The sequence below is a fragment of the Telmatherina bonti genome (assembly GCF_933228915.1).
Source record: "Telmatherina bonti genome assembly, chromosome: 21".
Classification (NCBI taxonomy): Eukaryota; Metazoa; Chordata; class Actinopteri; order Atheriniformes; family Telmatherinidae; genus Telmatherina; species Telmatherina bonti.
In genome coordinates this window covers 20,089,317-20,110,422 of record NC_136630.1, presented here as the reverse complement: position 1 = coordinate 20,110,422, position 21,106 = coordinate 20,089,317, and the positions used below count along the sequence as shown (strand labels likewise).

At 42.1% G+C, this 21,106-nt stretch overlaps 1 protein-coding gene across 1 annotated transcript in view; it reads right to left on the bottom strand.

Moving 5' to 3' along the window:
• The window catches only part of bahcc1b (BAH domain and coiled-coil containing 1b), a gene marked incomplete at its 5' end in the record, with an annotated part of 50,869 nt that overhangs the window by 12,854 nt on the left and 16,909 nt on the right, over nucleotides 1–21,106 (bottom strand). Inside the window, 10 exons of the mRNA XM_079261086.1 lie at nucleotides 1,092–1,258; nucleotides 3,871–4,791; nucleotides 5,715–6,096; nucleotides 6,464–6,642; nucleotides 7,768–7,908; nucleotides 8,089–8,282; nucleotides 8,811–8,922; nucleotides 9,096–11,051; nucleotides 11,542–11,652; nucleotides 15,501–15,659. Coding sequence (XP_079117212.1) covers nucleotides 1,092–1,258; nucleotides 3,871–4,791; nucleotides 5,715–6,096; nucleotides 6,464–6,642; nucleotides 7,768–7,908; nucleotides 8,089–8,282; nucleotides 8,811–8,922; nucleotides 9,096–11,051; nucleotides 11,542–11,652; nucleotides 15,501–15,659 — 4,322 coding nt within the window. The remainder of the gene's footprint in view (nucleotides 1–1,091; nucleotides 1,259–3,870; nucleotides 4,792–5,714; nucleotides 6,097–6,463; nucleotides 6,643–7,767; nucleotides 7,909–8,088; nucleotides 8,283–8,810; nucleotides 8,923–9,095; nucleotides 11,052–11,541; nucleotides 11,653–15,500; nucleotides 15,660–21,106) is intronic.

Sequence of the window (21,106 nt, the reverse complement as noted above, 5' to 3'; positions counted from 1 at the left end):
CAACAGGCGCTGAATATGTAACCAGCTTGTGTTTGGCCAGCTTGTTGCTGACTTTTTCCTCCTGAAAGCGAAGCTTGCAGGTTTGATCTCTAAAACAGTTGATTTTTGTTTAAAAAAAAAAAAAAAAAAAAAAAAAAAAAACCTTCTGCTTTTTTAACACAGATTTCTAAGAAACTGGCATCTTTTCTTGCCAAAACACCATGTTAGTATAAGTAATATTCCTTTAGTTATTTAATTTATTTAAGCCAAATCCTACTTTTTCATGTTGCATTAAACCAGGTCCTCGAGGCCCCCTGTTCTGTAGACTTTAGATGTTTCCCTGCTGCCTCGCTTAAACCAATGGGCCAATAGCAGACGTGTAGAGCTTGTCAGAGATCAATTTGATTTCAGTTTGTGTTGTGTTGCAGAAGGGAAACATCTGATCGCTGCAGAACAGGGTTGGACCAGGGTTGGAGATAGCTGCATTTTAACCACATTATTAGCTATATTTTTATTAATAATAAATAATTCAAAGATATGTGGCCCACCATTGCACACACACAGTGGTATGTATTAATGTTTTACAGCTTTCTCTAAATACCCTCAAATCTTTTTCTATTTTCATTCAACCTGCTGGTTTTACCTCTGTTTTTTTCTTTTTTTTGTTCTATAAATATTGTCAGTGTTTTAGCAAGTAGCTAAAACGTCTGTTTCTTGTTTTTTTTTTTTATGTCCATTTATATTCTTCTGTTCAATGATTTATTGTGCTATGATGTGTACTAAGTTTACATTTACTGTTTCCATGTACTATGATGCAATCTGAGACTGGAATTTTATTTTTAAAATGTGCTTTTAAAACTATGTTAAACCTGATTGCTTAATTCTCAAATGCATTTCTGACAACAACCAGTTAACAAGCTATCAGATGAAGCTATCAGTCAAAATTCAAGTGTAAATGACAGGAAATCTGTTTCGTTTGAGATTTTTTTTAAAGGTAATTAAAAAACAGATCCAGCGTGCGTCCATTGCTCAACACTTCAACAATTCAAGACCCAACATGAAGGATTCCTGGCGGTGTACATGCACAAAGCACATACTGACTGAAGCCTCACCGGCTCGTGCCGAGGAGTCCAGCCACACTTCCTGCGCAGGTTAAGCCTCTTCCTGATTGGACACTGCTGGTCAGCCCCTGCATCCACCGCCTCTCCCCCCACCTCCAAGGCTCGGGCAGCTGCCAGTGTTGCCAGACTGTGAAGGTCAAAGGTCAGCATTTCCTCACCTGCACCGGAGACAGGTTATATTGGTTTAGATTGGTACGTTGCATAGCAGCTGACACTGTGCTGTAAAACATGTTGTGCACTAAACAGATTTATTTCTCCGAGCAGCAAAACCATGCCTTGGAAAGTGGAGATATTTATGATATTAGCTGTGTAGTTTATTTGATGTATACTTGTGTTCACGCCTAATCGTACACACAGACACACTCGTGAGGGGGGAGCGCAGGGGGGAGGATGGATCTCTACATCTGTCACTGTCATTAACTCTGTCATTGTCACAGCACCAGCAGATGAAACAGAATATTCATGAGACGGTCCACACGCATCACCACACACACACACACACACACACGCTAACCTATGAAAATAAAGCACACACATTCTGAATACACACAGGCACCTACAGCATTTTCGCTGAGCTTCGCAGACATGGGCAAACTGCGTAAGTGTATGTGGGGTAGAAGTGGAAGAAACGAGAACAGCAGGTGGTAGGAGATGGAGGAGGAGAACTACAGCGATGTGAGAAGGAAGGAGGGATGGGGGTGGGGAGTAAAGGGGAGGAGAAGCAATAAGAGGCAAAGTGTTTATTGAGCTATCTATTTATTCTCCTACATCTCCTCATTATAGACATGGACAGAATCCAATTTCCCCTTCAAGGAGAAGACGAAGAGAGAAGATGAAGAGGAAAGGAGAGGAGAGGTTTCACTGGATCGCTCAGTCTGCGCACTGGAGCTGTAAGACCCACTCGCTGACATCTGACATTATTAAAACCTGCGCGCGCGAGTGGGATATGGAGGCAGAAATGCAGTAAAGGAAGGAACGAGAAGAGGGAGGGAAGGAAGCGAGTCTCTGTCAGCTAGACTTGAAAATTTGAGAAACAGATGCAAGAACGACAGGTAACTCCTCAGAGAGCAACAGGGAGAGTGGAAAGGAGCTGAGGGATCGAGCTTTGTCCTGTCCCGGCTTGCAGAGGTCAATGCCATCTCATCTGTCTGCCCTCTGAGCCAATGGCACACTCCGATTACCCTGACAGGATGACATCACCACTGACATCACCACACCTAGTGTAGTATTCTGGAGGATGGCCACAATCGATACATACCTTCCGCCCACTGCATACCGCACACACACTTACACCCAAGTCTGCACAGCATTAACACCATACTATATCTCTAACGGGGGTGAAGGGTGTAATAAGAGGAGGCACAGGGGATTTCAAGGAGAGAAACAAAAACAGTGAAGGAAAATTAAAAACCATTACAGCTGATATGGCATCATTAGACGCCAGACAGGATGTTTATTGAGATGAAATCTCACTAGAAAGTGAATAAAGGAAATATAATGCAAACAGCTGTTCTCTCCATGTCTATATAAAAGTTATGTTAATTAATTACAAGGGAAGGGAAAATATATCTTAATTCCTTAATCTTTAATTGTGATTTCCAGTAAACAGCTGAGATATCCATCTGTATCAAGGAGCCCCATAAATGCATCTGTCTGGGATTGGTTTCCTCTCCCAGATGCATCTTCAATAATAAAAAATAAAAAAAATAAAAAACATCAGTGGTATTAATAACATTCTCTGAGATGAGGCCAGAGCTGGTTTTAAATAAATGTGCTGCAATTTGGAAAATGTTTTCCACGCCACGACAGGACTTATTGATTTCACACCTATTACCCATGCTAACCACGTGCGTGCTCATGTAAACAAATGCACACTCACACATTCAGTATCTCCCTCGCACACAGCAGCTGAGCGACTTGTGATTTTTACACTTATTAATTCTGTCAACAAGGCTTGCAGAGGCAGGATTTACACACAAGATTACATTGGTTTAATAAAAAAAAAAGAAAATTAAAAAAAAAAGAAAGAAAAACAGGAAAAAGAAGCGGGTGAGGGGGAAAAATAACAAAGAGGGAGGAGGAAAGGCGGGAGTAGGCGCAGGCAGGGAGCAGGCAGCCTGGTGGAGAGACACGTAGACTCTGATGGAGGAGAGCAGGGATTCATCGGGGATTACTTAACAGTTTAGCCACACACACCCAGCATGCACGCCACGCACAAAACATACACATGCAGATGCTGGCATAAATAAAAACACTTTCTCTCAGAGGGATGAGAGGAAAATAGAAGCGCTTACAGGAGAAGTGTTTTAAAGGAAAGGGTCTAATTAGCAAAGCAAGACGCCAGAGCCTGGGGGACACACTGGGCAGAGGGTGTGTGTGTGTCCTGGCTTGTGTCTTAAGCTTAGTTTGTGTGTCCATCTCTGTGTTCACGCTAAACACACAATACATGCACACTCCCTAGAGGGAAAATATGCTCTATGGGTAAGGACATTGTCACAGCAAAGGAACAGGACAGTTAATGGATTTTTTTTCCAGATGAGGCTGTGTATGACAGTACAAGCATCTGGATTTCACACGTGTCAGACCATCTTTTTTTGTACTTTTGTGTGTCTGTTTGTCTGTGTAAAAGAGTGTTGCCCAATTTTCCTTCTTCCTTTAATTACATTTCTGAGTATTCAGATATTTTTGTAAACAAAAAAAAAAAGAAAACTAACTTTAAACAGGAAATTTAACTGCGGCTGTTTTTTTTTTGTTTTTTTTTTATTCTCACCTTCGGTGTCTTTTTCTTTGCTCTCCCTGCTCCTCTGCTTGATTTCCAACTCAGCCAGTTCTCCCAGTATTTCCATTCCATGGTGCGATGAAGGGCATGGGGACTGTTCGACCGGTACAGGTGGGTGCAAGGCATCTCTGGTAGCACACAAGGCCGCAGCAATCAAGAGCTCCAGACTCCACATGTAAGCCCCTTGAAGCTGAGCAGCTGTACTTGTCATGGCAGGAAGGATCGGGTCACTGGATGAGGAAGGAGCAGGAGACCTGTACGCCAGTTGTACCTGGTCTTTCCTTGGATTTACGCCACACTCCTGCTCTTCCTCATTTTCAACTATATCAATATTTTCCCCATGTTTGCAACCATCCTCCTCCTCCACCTCCCCCTTCTCAGGTTCCACAGGCACAGAGAAAGAACATTCAGCTGGTTCAGGCTCCATTTTCTGCTCTTCATCTACCTCCATGCCCTCTTTTTCATGCTCCCCATCATCCTCCTGTTCTTTGGATAGCTGGGACTCCTCCAGACCTGCTTTCTGGCCCAAGCATCCTGGAGATATATCTACTTTTAGGGTTACACCTGCCGGGCAGGCTTGATCTGGGACTGGAGCCGGGAAAGGGCATGGTAGTAATCCAGAAATCTTGCTTTTGGACTCTGAGATGGCACATCCTTTTGTTTTCTTCCTTGTCTCCTCTGTAACTCTATTCTGGGATTCCACCACTTCGAAGTCTCCCTCATCCTCCTCTTTCCTCGTGTCTTCCGTTCCAGAGAGCGGCTGGATGTGACATGGGTGTGGGAGGGACTTGGATTCGGGTTCTGCCGGCTCTTCCTCCACCATAGGTTGTTCAGCCAGTTGTGCTTCAGGAGGTGAGGGCCCGGCTTTGTAACCCATAGCAATCGGAGAGAAGGTATAAACGGGTGGCAAATCTGATAGAAAGAAGAGAGAGCAAATGTCAGATTCTAGCATTCTAGCATTCCTGGTGGTCAGGAAATAGAAAATAAAATGCTTTTTGTGTTTTAAAATCATTGGCATTCTGTTCAGGCAGACAGGATGAAGCATGAGATTAAAGTTGACACAATACATTAATAGTGGGGTGCAGAAAACACAAAGTGTTTTTGGTACACAAGTGTTTATTTTGTATACAGTGTGTGTGTGTGTGTGTGTGTGTGTGTGTGTGTGTGTGTGTGTGTGTGTGTGTGTGTGTGTGTGTATGAACCTGCACCAGTAGAAGTGTGAGGATATAGATCTATGTGGGATATTGATGACGCCCCACTGTTTTCCTATGATTGCAGCAGCAGCTCTGTCACCCCTGCTCTCTTATTATTGATGATATCCCTCCACCCCCTGACAACACAACTAGATGAATGTGTATTCTTCCGCCTGTACTTTCCAAGGACCACTGAAGGATAAGCAGGCTCTGTCTTAAGATACCACTGACCTTCCTCTTGTGACACACATATGTGAACTGGCAGGTCACACACATACACACAAAGAGTGCCCATATGCTTTCTCTGACCTTAATAGCTGGCCTGCTCGCTGTCCCTCTTTAGCTTGCACAGAAAAAAAAGGGTGCACACATACACTCAAGGACACAGAGAAGAGGATCAGCCCTGCTTCAAACAATTTCTGCAAAATCAAAAGAATACCACGCTTCAAAGACCTATGCCACATTTTGCAGCATCCTCCATCTCTCTGCCCCTTTTTTCTCTCACATTATCTCTCTCCATCTCTCCGCCCTGCCTGCTGTCTTTATATTTTTCGTTATCAGACAGTTCGACCTGCAGGTACAGTTCTTTCAATTCAGATGCCGAGTTCATTCAGAAGCCTACAGGATTTTCTATGCACATACCTGGCTCCAAGGATTGTGGGTAGTCCTGAGGTGGTTGCCCTTCTCCTCTGTCGCTGCCCCGCTCTAGCCCTTTAGAGATGTGTGAGGGGGCAGGACTGAGTGCTGGGGACCGCGGAGCTGCCGCAGCAGGACTAGGTGCAGGGGTCAAAGGATTAGGTGGGTGCAGACACGTGGAAGGGGAATGGTAGCATGGTGACTGACGGCTGCTGGGACACAGTCCTGGAGATGGTGTTGAGGTCTTGGGTGGGGGAGGGGTGTGAGAGAAGGGTTTGGCTGCATGGGAGGACACAGTAGATGAAGAAGATGAAGAACAGGGAGTCCTGGAAGCTGATGATTCATTCGGAGAGTCTTCTATGGTGATGGTGTGCTCCTCATGTTTTCTCTTTGAAAGAGGAAAAGAAGAAAAACATGAGCAACATTAGAACAAGACTTTAAAACAGTATGTAAAGTGGTATTTTTCTATAATCAGTTTGGTACTGACTGTGGGCAAAACAGTTTGAATGACCAGACAAAGAGAGATTGCACTCTGCATCCATATCTCTATAAGTGTAATTTTTTATAATGTATTATTTAATGTTGAGAAAACTGACCCTTAAACATCAGCAAACAACTGAATAGAAGGGCTGCATCTTAACCTCAATAGCTCAAAGGAGGAACAGTACTGCATTGGTTTGAAATTCTTTATTGTTTCATAGTTTTGCAATAAAGTGTTCAAATTTTTTGACAAATGCTTCTATTGTCGTTCTTACTTGTCCTAATGGGAGCCGGTGCATGTGCTCCATGGCTCGCTGCTGCTGTAAGGCATACAGCTCCTGCACACCCTGCCGTAGGAATGAAGTGCGAGAATAGACTGGATGGTGCTGGAGGTGAGGGGGAGGACCTCTGGCTCCATACATGGGGGGCCACAGACTTGTCTGCTCCAGAACTTCTACAGGAAACATGAGGAAAAAGAGTGTAAAGATGCTAAATATTATTCTATTGTGTATTTAGATGACTTTTTTGAACAGTTCACAAAGAAGATAGTGCAGCAAAATGTCAGTGCAAAAATTTTTTCCAAAAAGGTAAATGAAAATCACATAAAACTAAAAAAAATAGTAAAATAATAATAACAATAATAATAATAAAATAATAATAAAGAAACATCCCCTGCAAAATTCCACAGTCACTGATGAGTTCACAGAAAAATCTCCAACCAGCTGGTTTAACTTTCTATTCTAAAAGCAATGTTTCTCTGAACACATTTGTCTATGAGCCACATACAAATTCAAATATACACATATGCTCATACACTCACATCCACACACTCACAAGCACACACACACATCCCCTCCTTGGCTGCCTTGTCGCTGGGAACCTTTGTTCTGTGAGATTAGCCTGAGTGGGCTAATGTTTCCCAGGGGAAGGGTTCAGTGGATGCACTTCCCCTCTCTGCAGGAACTCTCATGGAGCGAGTCAAGGGAGGTGGGAGATAATTAAATTTCACAGCCTGTTTGCAAAGCAGCGTTGACACACACACCACACACCATACACACACACACACACACACACACACACACACACACACACACACACACACACACACACACACACAGAAACAAAGTCTCTCTCTCTCTCTTTCTAGCACTCGCTAAGATATCCAACAAAACCTTTAACATAGATTGTTTCAGACATGAACATAACTTAAAATACACACACACACAAATGCTCACAGTCCAGTCCAAACACATCACTGCTCAGCTACAACGGAGATGAAACACCAGTTCAAATGGTTTGCATAATGCTGGGCACATGCAGAGGGGCGCAATGGAATGGCTGCTTCCATTAATGAAGCCATAAAACATCATCCCACTGACAGAAGGACTTAGTTGAGCATTATATTATGATTAGCCAACGATACTAAAACTCTAGGAGTGAAACGGCAGCGGCTTTCATGGTGCAGACTGGGAAAAAAAGCAGGGGGCAGTGGGACTCCAAGTATGAGTAAACAATAATGAATATAGATTATACTCTGTCTATCCCTCCCATTATTGCTGTAAGAGGAAGCTTATTGTACCAAGGGGATGATGAGGCCCGGCTTCTGTAGGAAGAACCACAAGAGGGGAGTTAGGGTCTTGAGTAAGTGACCCCAAGACAGGCTGCAAAGGGTTGGCCAGACCTGGTGGGAAGCCAGGACTTATTCCCACATGGCTCAGACCTGAAATAAAAAACACACGCACACAACATAAAGTCAAATGAACAATATATGGTCTTTCTCTTTTGGCATAAATAAATTATAATAATCAAAAACAAGGCTAAAACATTGATCAGTATGAAAAAACTCAACAGTACAATATCTTAAAATGAGAACAGCAATGATTGTCTTTATTGAACTCACTGTATGAATGTCCCATCCAGAGAGAGGGACTTCCTGTCCTCTGCATCCAGTGGTGATGAGATGAATGAGCATGTGTTGCAGGGTCAGCCCCTAACTGGCTCGTTCCACCAGGGACCAGGAGGTGAGAGGTCAGATCACCATGGCAACTACTAGAAGGGTGGATCCTTGCAAACTCCACACAGTCCTTGTTTTCCCTGTTGTGGCATTGGATGAGGTGAACTTTGTCATTATGGTGATAATCCCTCTTATTCTCATCATCACCATCATTATGATTATTATCTTCATCCATGTCATCTTCATTACCACTACTACCATTATAATCATCAAGAAAAGGAAATATGAGGGCAACAGGAACAGCCATCATCTTGTGCCTGGTCTATGAGTTCTCATTATATGTTTTCTTCCCTTAATATGACTACATAATAAGCCTGATACTTCAGAGACATCTGTGTTAGTCCCTGTAACATTAATGCACCATGTCTCATCTTAGGGAAAAAGAGAGAGATGGGAAGCAAGAGAGTGAGAAGGTACAAAAAAAAAAAACCACATCAAAGGGTGAGAGGAGTAAATGGAGTGAGGGGCTGAGAGAAAAGTAAAGCAGAGCCTCAGACTGGGAGAAAGAAGCAGGGAGAATAAAAGAATTGCAGCTTATCAGATGAGAGGAAAACCAAATAGATGCTACGGCAAAGCACATGTGTAGGTGCTGGTGTTTGTGTCTTTACCTAATGATCATTTCTCTTTCTCTGTCAAGGTGATGAAGACTGATCTGGTCTTCTGTGATTCTCTTCCTCTCCTCTGCCTCGCGGCCAAGAGGATACATGGGACGCGACACCCCTGAATTACATATACAGCAGGACAAAGATGCTAAAACTTTCCTAACGTGCATTAAATATCAAATTGTGATATTTATTTTAGCAAGAAATAGCATAAATCAAAAACTTGGAAGTACTAAAATTTTATGGCAAATTTCAAAAAGGACAATAAGGAAGAAGTAAATGATGTCTCACCTTTTATGCTGGGGAGCACCCTGCCCTGTCTGCTGTGTCCAGGGGTGCTGTCTGGAGAGCGATGGGGGGGCCTGGCTACTGCAACAGCAATACCCACAGGAGGCTGTCGGACCTCCCCTTCCCCAGTTTCTCCTGCCTCCTTCACACCTCTGTCACTTCTTTCTCCTTCATTAATGGAGCCCCGGCGAGGAGGGAGAGACTGTTTTGGAGGGTCTTGCTGTGAGGAGGTGTTTTTAGCTCCTCCTTTGTCCCCCTTCTCGAATCTTTCTCCTCCCTTGTTGAGGCAACCCAGACCTCCAAAGGGGCTCCGCTGTGGCAGCATAGAAGGCTGCTGGGAGCTGTAGTTGATAAGGTACTTCATGGCACTACTGTCACTGTCAGTAGTGCGTGATGAGGACCGGGATAGTGGCGGAGGCTGCTGAGGATGGGCCCCCTTACTTGCTTGATGACTGACTTTTTTCTGGTCTTCTTGGTGGCCCCCTCGAGGACCCCATGTAGGTGCTGTTTGATTTCCATCTCTTTTCCTGTCCTCTGTGCTCGCTGCCTGGTTAGTGCTCTGCTGGTGACGTATTCTTGCAACTTTTTGCCCTTCCCTCTGAGCTGCTGGCCCTAACCCCGCTTTCCCATCTGGATCTGGTAGAGAACAGTTCCTGAAGGGAGACGTGCCGGTACTGGGACCATTTTTCATTGTACCTTGTCCAGCACCACAATCCTGGGTATCTAAAGGGAGTGAGGGACGGTAAACCTCGTCCACAACTTCAAGATCCCTAAAAGATGAGGATGTTTCCATGCTGCAAGACCGTAGTTCAGGTTGAGCGCTCATGTTGGAACAAGGCTTCTGTTGGTTCCAGTCAGGAGGTTTGTCAGCTTTGTCATATCCTATCTGCTGTTGGTGTGGCTGAGCTTTGTCCTTCTTCTGGCAGCTACTTAGGCGGCTTTGGTGATGAGCGGGACTTTGATAAGATCCTTCTCCACTCTTATCATCTGCCTTTCTCCCAGGTCCTCCTGCTCCATGGCAGTCAAGGGCCACCAAGTCCGCCTGCTGACCAACTGAAGGCACATATGTTGGACCAATTACCTTTGCCTCCCTGCTGGACCCTCCAGGGGTGGATGCTGGATCTTTAGAGGGTGTGAATGTCAGAGGGGGAGGAGGGCAGAAAAAATCTGGATGTGGATGGTGATGTGTGTGATGTAGCCACCCACTAGTTACTGGAGAGCTCATGTGCAAGGCATGAGGAGGTGGCGGTGCGGGAGGTGGGGGCATAGAATAAGATGCCACAGAGTGAGGGGTGGGAGGCGCCACAATTGCAGCTGCAGTCACTCCTCGTCTCATACATTCAGGTGAGGAAGTTGAAGATTCACTGATCCTCATTTCCCCATTTATGGGTCCATCTTTTGAGCTGTGCCTGCCACCTCCAGATGGAGGTCGGCCCACCCCACCACTGCAGCTGCTTAGTGCTCCTCCTTTACTTCCACAGCCAGCCTCTGCCCCCAAGCCACTGGATAGTTTACAGGCACTCATATGTTTCACTCCCTGATTGCCCAAGTCACTGTCTCTGTAATCCTTGTGTCGCTCCAGAGAGTGTCTGTGGTTTTCCTCCCGGCCCTGAAGCGCAAGGTGAGGAAGAAGGGCATGGTGAGGGTGGGGGTAAGCTTGGTGGTGGAAGCCTGATGGAGTAGTAGCAGGGTTTGTCTGATGAGAATGGTGATAATGAAGTTGCTGTTTGTCTTTGCTCTCCTGGTGTCGCTCCTTGCTGCTTGATCGTTCTTTCTCTTTTGACAAAACCCCTTTATCACCCACATCCTTGGTGCTCTTCCCACCTCCTCCCCCACTGTCAGTCTCTCGGCTGCAAGAGCCAAGTGGGTGGCCTGGGGCAGTCCTGGACAGTGGGGGAAGGCTGTGATTGGTGGAGAGCAATGAAGGCTGCGGAGGAAGGCCTCTCAGGTAGAAATGATCTACAAGGAAAGGAGAAAAGTGTCAGGGGGTGAGTGTTTAATATTCTGCTAAGTAGCTGTTGTAGTTACCTCCGCCAAGGAGGTTACGTTTTACCCAGCGTTTATCTGTTTGTTTGTGTTCAAGATAACTCAAAAAGTTGTAGATGGATTTTCATTAAATTTTCAGGAGTTGTTGGAAATGTGAAAAGGAAGAACTGATTTATTTTGGTTGTGATCCGGATCACTGTTTGGATCCAGGAACTTCTTAAAGGCCTTGGTGGAGGTTTGCGCTCTCTGAGTGCTTTTGTAGTTTAATAAAAGATCATTAAAATGTGGGATTAAATGGCATCTCAAGAAAAAGAAATGAGAAATTGCTAACTTGATAACTTGATTGTGTGTTATCAGCTTTTGTTATTCCTGTGGTGATGCTGAATAAGCAATTTATGACGGTATGGTATGTAAAAAGCAAAATTTTTCCACTCTTGACGTTTACACACACTCTACCACCTACCTTTCTGAGTTTCATAGAAGCGGTGCTGTCCATAGAGACTGTTGCTATGGTGATCCAGGGGACTTATGGGGAGGAAAGGAGAAGCAAGACTTCCTGAATAGCTGGGGTACCCTGTCAGTGGGAGACAGAATGAGAGAGAACTGATGTTTCTGTCCCATGTTGACATTCAGCAGCCCTCTAAACAAACAGTTTATCTCAACAATCTATCAAGAAATGGGACCACTTTGGGAAACCCAGAAAAACTACAGCTAGCTAGCGCTAGTTTTGCCATAAATGCACTTTTGCACAAACATGCCAGATGAGTTGACATTATTTACAGTGGACAAAGTGGTGACAAAAACCACAGCCGACAGCTACTGCCAAGTGTTTGCAGCATGTAACGGGGTGGAATTCGCTCTTCTATGAAACACATTTTTCCTCAACCCAAGACAAATAATATGAAGCATCACAGCCCCTTAAAAGACACACACTGACTCTTCCCAGGAGGTCACTGGGAGGTAAATGGTCGTTTCAGCCTGTTCCTCATCTTCAAGGGCGTTGAACTGCATCGTGGGATAGCGGAGGTCTTTGCTGTTGTGTTGACTGGGTCAGTCCACAGAACACATAAGCTCATATATTAGCGCACAAACATGCACATTACACAGGAGATGCACATCATGAAACAGAAAGGCTTGGACCATGTGTGCATAGTTGTGTGTTTTCCAGAAGTTGGTTTCATGCCCCACAGACTGTCTTTGCCAGCCTGTTAATTGGCAGTCGTTAAAAGTTTAACGGTACTGGCCAAAGTAAACAGCACTCCATAAAAACTCATCCTACGCATTCCACAGTCACACTGCAAAAACCACCAACACCCCCTCACTGCTTCTAGCATGAGAGTGTCTGTGGATGTGTGAGGGTGGGCGGTGGTGGTGGGGATGGAGGGGGGGATATATGTGTGTTCCTGCTGCAGCGTAAATGCATGCATGTGTACAGTGTTTGTGTGTGTGTGTGATTGTGTGATTACTCTAAATGGTTAACAACCAGTGAATCTAAATGGTGACAATTAGCCAAAAGCCTCTATCAGCCATCTAAGGCCAATCCCATTGGGTAATGATGAGTGATAAAGCTTGGGAGGGAGTGAGGGAGGAGAGACGAGAGGAAAAAGAAGAGGGGAACAAAGACAGCACGAAGGCCCATGGTGACAAAATGCAGAGAAAGATAAAATAAGTGAGTAAAGGAAAGAATAAGTGGATGGATGGATGAAGGAATTCAGTGATTGAATAAATGTGAAGACAGAGGAAAAAGGTAAAGACACCAAAAGAGCAGTGAAAAAATGAAAAAACCCCAGTCTGGTGCAGCTGGAGAGGGGAATGTGTTTCGTAGGGGGAATGGAAGATGAAGGAGGAAGTGAAAGGGAAGTGGAGAGCTTTGAGATGGTAGAGATGAGAGGACAGGAGAAAGGGAAGTAAGGAGATGAGGAAACGTACACAAGCAGGAGACAAAATAAGGACAGGTGTGAAAGCGAGGGTAAGTGGCTCCATAGGTGTCGGTGTGCAAGAGGGAGAAAGAGTGGTGGGTTTTGTGTGTGAGGTAATATCTATTTGTGTGTGTGTGTGTGTGTATCGGGCAGGTTTCTTCTCTCTGTGCTGGCTATGCTCCACTGTCTGGACAGCGGCCAGCTGGCAGGCCGCCTACTGGAGCTCCCTAGCTTGAATTCTTAAAAACAATCATTTGTAGTGAGTGTGTGTGTGAGAGAGAGTGTGTCTGTGTGTGTGTGTGTGTGTGTGTGTGTGTGTGTGTGCGTGTGTATATGAGTATGTGTAATGCAAGCACATGTGCATGTGTGTCAACATCAAAGCTAAGTCACACAGATGTAAAATATGTCTGATAGGCGCACACATTCTCCCCTCTACACACACATTCTTGGTCTTTTTTTCCACTGCTGCTCTCTCCTGCCCTCAGATTGGAGTTCTACCTCCAACTCTTTCTATGAATCCAGGATTACGATGGTCACTCCAGTCAACATTAACACTAATTTTCAGGGCTATTTTAAGTGGAACAATGACAGACTTTTTTTGTAAAAAAAAAAAAAAAAATTAAAAATAAAAAATAAAAAAAACAAACAAACAAAAAAACACCTAATACTAGATTAAATCAGATGAATCAGAAACATGACGCACGGTGGTAACATAAAGACTTCATGGGCAAAAGAAACAGTTCATTTGTCAAAATTATATTTAGGTGTGTTATCACTTCATCATTGCCAGGATGTAACTAATTTAAACATATAGGAAGCAAATTAACAACAGTTTTGCTCACCGCCTGTAGTTTTTCTTACAGTTTGGGTTAAAGGCCATTAAAAATTAGGTTATGGTGGATTTACTCTTTAAATATCTGTTAAAAAAATATTCCTTCTTCCTCTTACTGTTGTAAGGGACAGGGAAATGCAAAGCAATATTCTTCACTTCAAAATTTAATGGGTTAAAGCAGTCAGTGTCAGTATTAATTATCCATTGTTCTGGTCCAGTGTGAAACGTTTTAAACCAGAAATCTCTGCAAACTACATCAGGTGAGCCGACTTTTCAATCAGACGGTGCTGGTTTATTTCTAAAGTAACCAACAAGCTTTTTATGTGGTTAGGATGAAAAGTCCCCAAGTGGTGTTTTAACTCGTTTGGCTTCATAGCAGCTTGGGAATCACTGGGTTAAAGTATCAAATGTGTGAATTTGTCATACTTTAGTAGTTAGTGGTGTCACGTACAGATAAAACAAATAAAATGAGTCACTTTTCAACATTTTGACTTATCATGGCAGGTGATACACAAGGGTAATAAATATCAATAACAGACCAGTTTCATTCACATGTCTCAGCATGAACAACAGTGGGATGCAGAAACTGATTTACCGGAATGGAGTGCTTTCATTATTTTTGTTATTGATTGTGTTTCTCCTTTCCAGCTACGGTGTGAAAAAATGAACAGAAAAATACAACGCAAAAGACATTGGTCAGAGGAAGTCCTGCCTTTATAATGGTGCCAAAAGTTGACTCTTTATTTCAAACTGAGAGATTAAAGACTTCATTGTAACATCGTTAGTTGTTTGTGTTTACTCAAAACAAAAAAGCACATGTACTGAGTTCATGTAGAAATTTGCTTTCAGCCAGTTTTCAGTTGGTTGAAAAATCTAGTCTGTGATGGAAACTGTGTTACTGCTGAAGCCTCTTCAGATGTTATCTCTTTAGACCCATCACCCACCACAGATGCACACACACATTCATATATACACAAAAAACCTTGCACATAAATACCTGAAAGGGACAGATAACTATGTCAAGCTTGGCCTTTTACCACAAACGGTTAACAGTTGAAAGAGGACATGATGCATGTGGATGCGCTTGGTTTTTTTCTGTGTGTGTGTGTGTTGTCAGATCAGGAAGGGGGCCGTTGGAGGTCGGTTAGCCCAGAGGGGGCCCTGAGGGTGGGGCTGCGGTCAGAGGAGGAGGGAGCAGCAAGGAGAAGGTGGAAGGTGGAAATGGGGGGGAGTTTCAGAGAGGGGTACTGAAAGACTACTGGTTGAAAGTATGGGGAAATGGTGCAATGTTATTTGAAACACTGCTTGAAAGATGCCTCCAGGTGTGTGTTCATTTGTGTGCTTATTTATGAATTGGAGCGGGGGGGGGGTTGTGTATTAGTCTGTGTCACGGTGCTCAAGTTTGTACTAGAAAACAACCACAAATGCAAAACCACATGCACACTGACAAACACACGAGATGAGACCTGTATATGTGTGTTGCTATAAGTAGCATCATCCGAGGCATCACTGCAGCACATGTTTGGCCTCAGCTCAGTGTTGGTTAAACCACTTAATGGCTCCATCTCAATCTAATCCCAAACCAAGACCCTGGATTAGCCAGAGACCCGAGCTGCTTCCTGTGTGCTTGTGTGTTTATGTGTGCGTGTGTGTACTGTATGTGTGTCTAACCTTCATGTGAATGGTGAAACCAGATAGGGGAAGCGCTTGAATGGGGTCCAGCCCTGTAGGAAGGGGAGGAGGGGGAGGCAGCAGGTCCAGAGGGGTGAGGAGGGTGTGACGGTGGGGACCCCAGACTCCGGGCTAGGAAGGAGCCCATGAAGGAAGCACCTAAAATGACACAAAGAGAGGGTTAGAGAGCTCATTGCAGATTAAATTACGCTCTTTGAAGCTGGGGAAGGTCTACTGAGGTGACAATGATTGGCATTACAGAGGAAGAGACTTTCCACAACATGGCTGTTAAACTGTGAAAATGAAGACGGGCATTCAAGCTTTCTCAAAAACTAAAATAATAAATAAATGTGCGAATGACAAATGTTTAATGCTCTGAACTGTAAATTTCTAACAATAACAAGTCAAACAGCTAAACACAGAGGACAAAAGGAAAGCAAACATGTCTGCTACTGCTGAATGGTGGTAGTGGTAGTGGTGGGGGTGGTTCTTTTTGGTTGTTTTTGAAGGAAGGTTTCCTGTCATCTTTTACAAAAAAAAACTATTTTAATTTTGATATTTGTCATTAATGACCTGCTGCCCGCTATTCTATCATATATCACTGCATGACCCTTCATCAAATTTCTGCCATGACATGCAAAACTGTGGAACCAGAGTAATACTGCTGGACCTGATGTAACATGTTGTGGTGGAAGTGTTGGTATGCACCTCTTTACATTGGTTTACAACCGGTTATTAATCAAGAGAAGAAGAAGCACAAGGCATGGTGGCAAACTGCTGCACAGTGGACCAGAGGGCCATTGCTATTGGTATTTCAGAATTGCCAAATAAGTTAGATTAGTCAAAGAATTGTAAAGTGGATTAAATTAATTCAGTGTTCGCCGTTTTTCATATTTTTCTAGATTAAGGTATTTTCGTGCCAAAGCAGGGCAAAAACTCCTTATTTTTCTGACTTTGGCAACCCAGTTATTAATTCCTGGATGTGATGTGTCATGTAGGCAGCACATGGTTGACAGTACATGAATGAAATGACATATGTAGTATCCAACCACATAGCTTAAGTGATGATGATTCATTGATGAAGAGTAAAATGTTATGGCAGACTTAAAATCAGCATGTGGAGTAGAACGCATGCGCATACAAATGCACACACAAGCAAAAGACACACACAGTAACTGTGCCTCTGGAGAAAACAAAGGAAGAGTTGTTAAACTGGACAGAGACAAAAAATAAAAACTTTGCGAGAAATGTTCATTATGACCGGAAACAAAGTGTTTCTACATGTTGGCTGTAAGCACTTAAAATCATGTGAAGCAGCTCTCCTGAAGAATTGGAGCCTCAAAATTCAAGCAGCCTGAGATTAATGTTTACTGTATATTGTTTTTCTGTTAATATTTTTTTCATTAAATTTCCATTTAATCTATTAGATCTAATAATCTATTTAAATTATGAATAAATTAACTTTTTTTTCAAAGAAATGTGCCCAACAATGATGTTTATTGCATTTCATTAATTTTCTATGACTCATAATATTTTATTCTTTACTGCAACAATGCCCTGCAAAGAGACGTGCATTTAACAAAATAAAGATACAAGATTTTCAATATGTCTTTGGCAATAATTTTGTCTTTGGCAGTATATAATAGTAAGGCAAGTTTATCTGTATGGCAAATTTCATGCCATACATGAAATTTATTTGTTATGTACAAATTTCATGTACACAACAATTAAAAGCATTAGAGTAGGGTGCAGGAAGTATGAAAAAGTATGTTCAAAATAAACTTTAAAAAGAACAAGTTAAATTAAAATAAATTTTTAAAAAAAAGAGAAAAATCTAAAAAAAATAAAATAAAAAAAAGAAAGCTGATAAAGAGACTACAGTTTGAGGAAGAAACTGATATTTTGACAGAAAGTGGCAAATAAAAAAGTTTTTAACCACATGAGGAGAAAAAAACTGAACGCTTGCTCTCCATGTTTGCTTCTGACTCTGGAAACAGAAAGTAGATTTGACCCTGATGACCTGAAGGATGTGGTTAGTTTATAACAAACCAGAAGATCTTGCATGTATTTTGGCCCTAAACCATTCAGTGATTTATAAACTAACAGCAGGAGTTTAAAGTCAATTCTTCGACAGACAGAAAGCCAGTGTATTGATCTGAGGACTCAAGTTATATGGTCGACTTTCTTAGTCTTATTGAGGACTTGAGCAGCAACATTTTGGACTAACTGCAGTTGTCTGATGGACTTTTTAGGGAAAGCTATAAGGACAGCGTAACAGTAGTCTAGTCTACTAAAGATAAATGCATTGACTTGTTTTTCTAAAGTCTGTTAATCCATGACATGTTCTTTAAGTGTTAATATGACTGTTTAAATTCATCTCTGAATGTATCACTATTCCATGATTTCTGGCTTCGTGCTTAGTTTTTAACTTAGCTGAGTGCTAACTTTTAACATTTATTCTTTGAATAAAAAGACTATGATTTCAATTTTGTCTCCATTTTAAGGAAGGAAATTCTTGCAAATATAATAATTTGATTAATGCATTTAATTAGTTTGGATTTGTCTTCTAGTTAAGATGGTTAAATAATTATATTTAAGTTTAATTCCGAATAGAAATTTGTATTAGAAATTACGCGTTTACATGGTCATTTTTCATTAGTTTAAAGGGGATTAACTTTTATTCTGAATTAAACAGGAAATAAAACTCCCATGTAAACGTAGCAATTGTTTCCCTGATTAAAAACACCTGACTCAAATTAATGACTCAATGTCAGACTGGTGCAGAGCTATTCAGAAATTCATTTAAATTGAATCAGGTGTGTTGCAGCAGGGAAACATTAATACCTGCAGGGTAGTGGGCCTTGAGGACCAGAGTTGGGATCACTGCATTAGCATCTTCACTTCATTTTTATTGAGTTCTGGCCAATTGAAAGATTTGCTTTATTCTGAATATGGTGGTTTTTGTTTGTTTTATTATTGCAAATTGCATCTTTTGGAAGCATATTTTATGGTGTTTGTTTTTGTTTTTCATTGGAAACTTGAAAAAGCTTCAAGGATACTTTATTTTTGTTTGTTTATCTCAGTTTGGATTCAGCTTAGTAGAAACAAAAGACCGAAGTGTGTATCTGACATACAACTAGTATTAAAAGACTAATATGAGTTGTCGTTTCTGATCTTTTTTACCCAAGAAGATACCCAAGCAGAATGATTGCATAGCAAAATTTTTAATTTTAGCAAATAATCAATTGATCAATTAATCAATTGATCAAATCAAAGATACTTTATTTATGTTTATGTGCCGTTGTTGCTTCTACCCAGCCCACCATCCATCCGTCAGCTTCACCTAGCCTGAAGCTGTGTCATGGTGGTCTTGCAGTTACTTCTTACGCTGGATGTTGATATATCTTCAAATCTTTACATATACTATGTTTTGATAAATTCAGTTTGCAGTTTGACTGGCCTCTTCTTCTTCTTCTTCTTCTTCTTTATGTATCAGACAAAATTAAATAATTATAGAGCTTTTCTTAAAATTTCAAATTTTACTTGACAAAATTAATTGAAATGACTTCAAATTTTAAAAAATGATCTGAATTACTTAAATTTTAATTTCAGATGCTCGGCTCAAGATTTCTAAGGATAGAGGAGGGAAAATTGCTTTTTACATGCTTTACATGCTCTTCTGCTTTCTGGTGTTCACCAGGGGGCAGAAAAACCGTATTATACGGTGAACACAACATGGTTTTAAGCAAAGTTTCTACCATAAAGTGATGGGAAATGTCTCAGAAAATATATGTATCAATTATGATACATTTGGCTTTATAGGTCTAAAAGGATTTTTTCATTGGCTTTTTTCATTATCTTTGAAAAGCATCTGTTTAAATGTCTGAGTAGTCCCTGTGCAAAACAGCCAACACGCAGAAGCAAAATTATACATTCCCACAGTCCTTAGTTGTTTGGGTTACCATTATGTTCATGATGAGGCACTGGAACAGTTATAACATGATCAGTTTTCAATCAAGTGCACTGATTGTTGTGTTGCACTCTTAAAACCTAAATTATGGAAACTGGTCTCATATCACCAGACAAATGCGTAAATGCATATTATTGTTGAACCTCTCGGTTAATTTTCAATTTTGTTAGGTGTTACCAACAGGCACAGACAAAAATGATATTAAACACAACTGAATAGACCTATAGAGCAATAAAACGTGACATAGGGCTGAGCAGAGTGCCTCAGTGGCACTCCACCATGCAGTAATTGTATCAAACCCAGCCCATTATAGATAAACAGTTGCGATTGGCCTGTACCGAGAAAGGCCGAGGCAATATCTGTTTGAAGGGGAGTGAAGCCAGATGCATTCTGCTTAAGCAAATGAAACATGAGCCCTCAGTTCGTCTGGTTCCCAGGCTATGTGTAAACAGCTGTATTGATAAAAATAATAGTCTTTCTGTTCAGTCTATTTGAGACAGATCATTTAAAAACACGGCACACACATTGTTGTCCCAAAGAAAATCTCTACAGAAACTCAATTAAGTTAAAACTTTCTGGTTTAAATGTTCCCGTCATCGTGCAGTCTGCAGTCACCTTTTCCTACTTGATATACTAAGAAGTATGAGAGGAAGAGGAATTTCCCATCAAGTCCGATCTCAGCAAAATGACCAAGCTGTAAGGAATTCAGTTTAGTTTTGTTTGGATGTATCACCCCTCTCATCAGCACGCTCTCACTTAGTGGAACAAACTGAACATTTGCAGGGGAAGGAGGAAACAAATCTGCAGGGAATCAGGTAATTAGTCACTGGATAGAAAGAGGGAGAGAGGTGGTGGGCTGGGTCGGTATCCATAAACGCTGCGTCGCATCACAGGCAATTACCACAACCACAACAGTCCGCACAGGCTGCGCACCCTCGCACGCGTACAGTACCCTCACCTCAACTACGTCCTGACGCCCTGACAACCACAACCACAAGTGCCTTCAGCTGTCTGCCAATCTCTTTCTCTAGCTAACACACACATAATGCACACATGTGCACCCAGACATGCACTCACAAGAGGGAGGGCATGGGATAAATTACAACCAAGATGGAGCAGTGGCATATATTAAGAGACAAATCAGGGTGTGTGTGTCTATTTACACAGCTGGATCCCAAGCATCAAACACACACACACACACACACACACACACACACACACACACACACACACACACACACACACACACACACATTCATATTGAAAAACACACACAAATACATACCACACAATTTAAAAGAAGAAATTCCCGCATTTTTTTCCCTTTTGCTCTTGATATTTTCACTCTTAGTAGTCATAATAAATTTTAGAGGAAAAGAAATAGACCCATCTCGACATTTATTTTCTCTATTTTGTTCTCACTCTCTCTCAGACAGGATATTTTTACAGTTTTTCCCTTGTACAACTGTAGATCAGTGGACTTTCAGCCAGTCATAATAAAACACAGCTCGTATAAGGCTGGTTTCACAAGCCCCCCTGGCAATGCAGACTCCCACACAAACATATACAGGCACACATATCAAATAAAGAGTGACACATGCACACGTACACACTGCTCCCCGTAGCTAATGCGCTA